The sequence below is a fragment of the Cajanus cajan genome, chromosome 2 (assembly GCF_000230855.2).
Source record: "Cajanus cajan strain Asha chromosome 2, NIPB_CcT2T_4, whole genome shotgun sequence".
Classification (NCBI taxonomy): Eukaryota; Viridiplantae; Streptophyta; class Magnoliopsida; order Fabales; family Fabaceae; genus Cajanus; species Cajanus cajan.
The window spans coordinates 58,247,033-58,253,574 of NC_138518.1; the positions used below are offsets into that span (position 1 = coordinate 58,247,033).

At 34.2% G+C, this 6,542-nt stretch overlaps 1 protein-coding gene across 1 annotated transcript; it reads left to right on the forward strand.

Annotated features, from left to right (window-relative positions):
- The first annotated feature begins 1,784 nt into the window (after positions 1-1,784).
- Positions 1,785-4,681, forward strand: LOC109796495 (disease resistance protein RPM1). Its single transcript, XM_020356166.3, has one exon. The coding sequence runs from the start codon at positions 1,877-1,879 to the stop codon at positions 4,679-4,681; it is 2,805 nt and encodes a 934-aa protein (XP_020211755.2). The 5' UTR covers positions 1,785-1,876.
- Positions 4,682-6,542: the final 1,861 nt, after the last annotated feature.

Sequence of the window (6,542 nt, forward strand, 5' to 3'; positions counted from 1 at the left end):
TATGGATGGAAAATCTTTCACTTGGATGTTAAATCTGCTTTTTTAAATGGAGTATTGCAAGAAGAAATATATGTTGAACAGCCTGATGGTTTTATTGTTGCAGGTCATGAAGAAAAAGTTTATAGGCTTCATAAAGCCTTGTATGGGCTGAAACAAGCTCCAAGAGCTTGGTACAGCAGAATTGATTCTCATTTTCTGCAAAATGATTTCAGGAGGAGCCAAAATGAGCCTACTCTTTATGTGAAAGATTGTGGCAATGGAAAGAAAATTGTGGTTTCTCTGTATGTTGATGATTTGTTGATTACAGGTGATGATGTTGATGAAATTGAAGAATTTAAAAACAGCATGTTGCAGTTTTTTGAAATGACAGATCTTGGAATGATGAGGTATTTTTTGGGGATGGAAGTGGAACCTACTGTGCTATGGTGTGATAACAAGTCAGCCATTTCAATTGCTAAAAATCCAATTCAACATGGAAGAACCAAGCATATCAATGTCAAATTTCATGCTATAAGGGAAGCTGAGAAGAATGGAGATGTTCAGTTGATGTATTGCAGGTCCGAGGAGCAATTGGCAGACATACTCACTAAGGCCCTTCCAAGTGCTAAGTTTAATGAGCTAAGAAGCAAGTTGGGAGTCCTTAAGAAAAGTTTTAAGGAGGAGTGTTAATGCAGTAAAACTTTTCCTTTATTTTTTACTGCTATAATTAATTATGGTTGCTTGTATTAGTGGGTAAAGTTCTGCAGTAATTATGTTTACTTAGTGCAGTAGATAATATCTTGTTAGGTTTCTGATTTTAGGCAAATCTACACACTTAATGATGATGGGAACATGTGTTTTACTGACAGCATTTATGGGCTCTATGTATGGCTGTCATTTTTCATGTATTTGCCTTATATATGAATGAAAAACAAACAGAATAGCATGGTTGTTCAGCAAATACGAAATTGCTCTGTTCCCTAACCTTTCCTCTTCTCTGTTTCATGGTTTGTATGGTTTTTTATGTTTTATGCTTCCGCTGCCCATTGCTTGTCTTAACAATATTGTAGTGTCCGTGGCTCGTTTGTATTTGCTTTCACTAGCAGTAGAAGTATTCAACAAGGTGAGAGGTGTCCCAAAAGATGTTGCAGACATCGAAGAGGAACTGAAACGCATTCAAACTTTCATCAATGATGCAGATAAAGAAGCTGCTGGTGATGAAACTGACAAGCACCAAGCACCAAGCATGTTCTCCATAACATATATTTTTGTTTAATTAATGCATTAACAGATTAGCTAGATCACGATATTTTCACGACTTGACAATAGTTAGTTTTCACACTTTGGTGGTACATTGAATCAGATTTGAAATTGTATTTAAACAGATCCAAATCCAAAATCTGACATTTCAGATGAGATGATATTCAACTATATTATATGTGCAATTTATTATTTAAAATTGGGTGGCGTGCATGATATGCTATGGATATTGTGACAACTAATTAACATTAAAAAATTGCAAATTTAGTACTGGAATGCACGTTTCCACGAGTTTGTGAAACCAGCGCAGCTCAAGTATGTCAAACTACCATGTTTTTGTGGACAAGTGGATGATACTTTAATTTAGCCGGCCCAAATATATTGTGACTAAGTGATGTTAAAATAATATAATAAATATTACAATGACAACTGACAAGCATGGTCCATTTAAATAATAATCGAATACAGATCTACAAATTTGCTATATATCCAACTTGCTGTATAAATATTAAAGAATGGGTGGTAAGTGAAACTGAAAGTCCTTCTCTTACTACAGAATTGAATATATATAATCTTAAAGAACATAAAGTTTTGCACTCACCACAAACACTCTGCGAAAAAAGAGAGCTGAACCGCGATGGCAGAAACTGCAGTGTCCTTAGCTCGTGAGCATTTGCTTCCAAAAATTGTGGAAGCTGTGAAAATGCTTAGAGATCTCCCAAAAGAAGTTGCAGACATTACAGAAGAACTGGAGAGCTTTCAAGATTTCATCAATGATGCAGATCAAGTGGCTGAAGCTGAAGAAGATGACGGTAGGCGTGATAGAATCAAAAAAAGGGTGATGCGGTTGAGAGAAGCAGCATTTCGCATGGAAGACATCATCGACGAATATTCAATTCATGAGGAAAACAATACTGACGATCCTCGATGTGCAGCTTTACTCTGTGAGGCTGTTGAGTTCATCAAAACTCGGATCCTTCAACTTCAAATAGCATATAAGATTCAGGATGTGAAATCACTTGTTTGTGCTGAAAGAGATGGCTTCCAAAAGCAATTTCCTTTACCAACAAAACCGAGTGGTTCTAGAGGAAATCAGAATGTCACATGGCACAAGCTTCGAATGGATCCTCTATTTCTTGAGCAAGATGAGGTTGTGGGCTTTGAGAGTCCAAGACGTACATTGAACAATTGGTTGATTGAGGGACGAGAAGAGCGCACTGTCATCTCTATTGTGGGTTTGGCAGGAGTTGGAAAAACTACTCTTGCTAAGCAAGTTTTTGACTATGTCCACAACAACTTCGAGTGCCATGCATTGATCACAGTGTCTCAATCCTACACTGTAGAAGGACTTCTGAGGGATATGTTGCACCAGTTCTGTAAAGAAAAAATGGAGAATCATCCTGCAGATGTTTCTACCATTGATCGAAGATCGTTGATTGAAGAAGTCAGAAAGCAGTTGCGCAACAAGAGGTATGTTGTCATGTTTGATGACGTGTGGAACGAAAAATTTTGGGATGATGTTGAATCTGCTGTAATTGATAATAAAAATAAAAGTAGAATATTAATTACAACCAGATATGAGAAGGTTGCAGACTTCTGTAAGAAATCTTCTTTTAAAGTGCATAAGCTAGAAAAACCTTTAAGTGAAGAAGAATGTTTCAGATTGTTCTGTAACAAGGCATTTAAATATAGTTTTGATGGACATTGTCCAGAAGAATTTAAAGATATATCTCTTGAAATTGTTCGAAAGTGTAAAGGTTTACCTCTAGCAATTGTGGCCATCGGTGGTCTTTTATCTCAGAAAGATTTTTTTGTAAATGAATGGATACTGTTTAGTCAAAATCTAAGTTTAGAGTTGGAGAGGAATTCTGAGTTAAACAGTATAGCAAAGATTTTAAGTTTAAGTTACTATGATTTGCCATACAATCTCAGATCATGTTTATTGTATTTTGGAATGTATCCCGAAGATTATGAAGTTAAATCTAGTAGATTGATTAGACAATGGGTAGCTGAAGGGTTTGTCAAACGTGAAACCGGAAAAACATTGGAAGAAGTTGCGCGACAAGAGTTATCTGGGTTGATCCGTAGAAGTCTGGTGCAAGTGTCTTCATTTAGCATTGATGGCAAAGTTAATGGATGTCGTGTTCATGACTTAATACATAGCATGATCCGTAGAAAAGCTAAGGAAACAGGGTTTTGTCAGTATTTTGGTGAGCATAATGAATCAGTGTCAAGTGGGATAGTAAGACGCTTAACAATAACAACGGATTCCAATGATTTTGTTGGAATTGAAAGATCACACATTCGGTCAATTCTATTTTCCAGAAAGGAAGAGTTAACTGAACAATTCCTGGACAAAATGTTTTCAAAATACATGCCACTGAGAGTACTTGATTTTGAAAATGTTGGACTGTTAAATGTTCCAAAAGCTTTATTGAATTTAATCCACTTGAAGTATCTATGCTTCCGGAATTCATGGATAGAAAGTCTTCCAAAATCCATTGGTAAGCTCCAGAACTTAGAGATCTTGGATGTACGACAATCAAAGGTACTTCACATACCTAAGGAGATTCGTAAGATTAGAAAACTACGTTATCTTTTGGGTGATGAAATATCTTTTGTTGCAACGAAAGACTGTCTTGGAAGCATGACATTCCTGGAAAAAATACGCGTCCTCAGAGTAGATGATGAGGGAGTGGTAGTTAGAGAGCTAGGAAAGCTAAAGCAATTAAGAAATATGAGGATTTCTGGTTTTAGGGCAGAACACACAAAGACTCTATGTTCCTCCATACATGAGATGCAATTCTTGGAGGTACTAGATATTCATGTAGACTATGGCCATGAAGTAATTGACCTTCCTCATATGTCATCCTTGTCAACACTTCGGAAGCTCTTTCTATATGGAAAGTTAAAAAAGATGTCAAATTGGATTCCACAGCTCCAAAATCTTGTGAAATTGTCTTTGGGGTTTTCTAGGTTATCTAATGATCCATTAGAATCACTAAAAGATATACCGAATTTGTTGTTTGTCTCTATCAGCAATAATGCTTACGTAGGTGAAACTTTGAATTTTAAAGATGAAGGGTTTCGGAAACTAAAGGAGCTTCGGCTTAAGGATTTGGACAAGTTGAATTCCATCTTTATTGAAAGAGGAGGATTACCGTCTTTGAAAAAGCTTGGGTTAAATAGAATCCCAGAACTGAGGAAAGTACCGAGTGGCATTGAGCACTTAGAGAAACTAGAAGTTCTGAAGATGAAGGATATGCCAATTGAGTTTGAGCAGAGCATTGCTGGCGATGGAGGACAAGACCATTGGATGATCCGGCATGTGCCACGTGTGCAAATTAAGATGTCGTTACTTAATATTGTGGCGAAAGCTAATGATATGTACAGAAGAAGTCTGTTAACTGATGCCTTTAGCCAACAGCCCGCGCAGATATAACTCCAATTTTCTTAAATTCATACAGCTGTAGTAAACTTCCTGGTTCAGTTCGCAGACTTAGTCAGCAAATCCCGCAGATACTTCATTTATTAATAAGTAATTTTTATGTATTTTTACATCATGTATTTATATCAATTTTTATGTATTATTTCTCTTACAGGTTAAAAATTGAAAATAAATTTTATTGAATTTTTTAGTATTTATCAAAAAATTCAAATATAATTGAGTTCATAGAGTGACTTGTTTATCCGCGGACTTCACGGGTGAACCAAAAAATTAATTCATTTATTTTGTGGACCGAATTGCCCAACCCATTAAAAATGTAGATTTTTCGGGCTAAACTGTTCCATATACTCATCCCTTGCTAAAAGCGAGAATACCATGAATTTCAAAAGTTTAATAGTCTAAATTTCTGCTAAAAAGGGTTTTATTTTTTTTTTCTTCTTATTAATATCTCCATGGATTGATATTCATGGTCATTATTATTTTTAATAATAAAATAATGCAACTATTTTCAAACTAAAGAAATTTCCTTATTTTTATCTCTCGTTTTCTTCTAGTATATCACTACAAAAAATAATGTAATTAGCAGGGGTTTTTTTCTGGCGGTTTAACCGCCACAAAATATTATATTTATGGCGGTTATTTTAACCGCCACAAAAGAATGATATTTTCAGCGGTTTAAAACCGCCACAATCATTAAATATTGTTACACCTTCTTCAGCAGTTTAATAATATAACATTCTTTTCCTTTCGATCCTAATTTCGCACACCATCTTCACTTCAGTCTCTGGTGTGAAATTCTCTATTCACTATCACGCAGATACAATAACATCAATATACTCCCATATAATCGATCAATACACTTATAGTGACCATAGATTTAGGGTTTCACACTTCCGTAACAAAAAATCACATCAATTTTCTTTATAATAATAATAATTATCATTTTGATTTAACTAAGCTTCAGCTATCACAATAATAGTTTTGGAGAATGGAGAAGAAAAAGGTAGCAGTTCCCCTCGTGTGCCACGGCCACTCTCGCCCCGTCGTTGATCTCTTCTATAGCTCTGTTACATCTTATTAATTTTTTTAGTATTTATAAAAAAATTCAAATATAATTGAATTTATAGAGTGACTCGTTTATTCGCGAATTTCATGGACCGAATATGGATCAAAAAGTTAGTCCATTTATTTTGTGGACCGAATTCTCTAACCCATTAAAAATGTAGAATTTTTGGGCCAAACTGTTACATATACTCACCCTTTGCTAAATGCGGGAATACCATGAATTTCAAAAGTCTAATAATGTCGAGATTTCTATTAAAAATGGGTTCTTTTGTTTTTCTTCTTCTTATTAATATCTCTATGGATTGATATTCATGATCATTATTATTTTTAATAATAAAATAATGCAACTATTTTCTATTTCCTAAAGGAATTCCCTTACTTTTATCTCTCATTTTCTTTTAGTATATGCTTCATTTTTTTTTTCTATGTAACTCATAAAAGTTGGAGATAAAATGATCAAAATAGTTAAAATAAAATTACAAGGTATCGATTGGTAGGAGTTGTCAACAATAATGATGGTTCTTTTTTTTTTGTATCTTAATGTTTTTCCCCTAGTAATATGTGTTGATTTTATAGTTTTCATACTATTTTTAACAAATTTTAAGCTATTTTATTATCAAATAAATTAATTTTAAAAGATTATAATAGAAGAAATTATATGTTTTATTTCCTTATATATATTTTTTAGATAATAAAGAAGAGAAACTAAAACTCTAATGAATATTAGTTTAGAGATGAAACTAGTTTGGAGATGAAACTAACTTTGAGATGATTGATGCTTCTCTTCAAC

Excerpts from the sequence above, each read along its gene's own strand:
- LOC109796495 (XM_020356166.3), top strand. The coding sequence starts at position 1,877 with ATGGCAGAAACTGCAGTGTCCTTAGCTCGTGAGCATTTGCTTCCAAAA.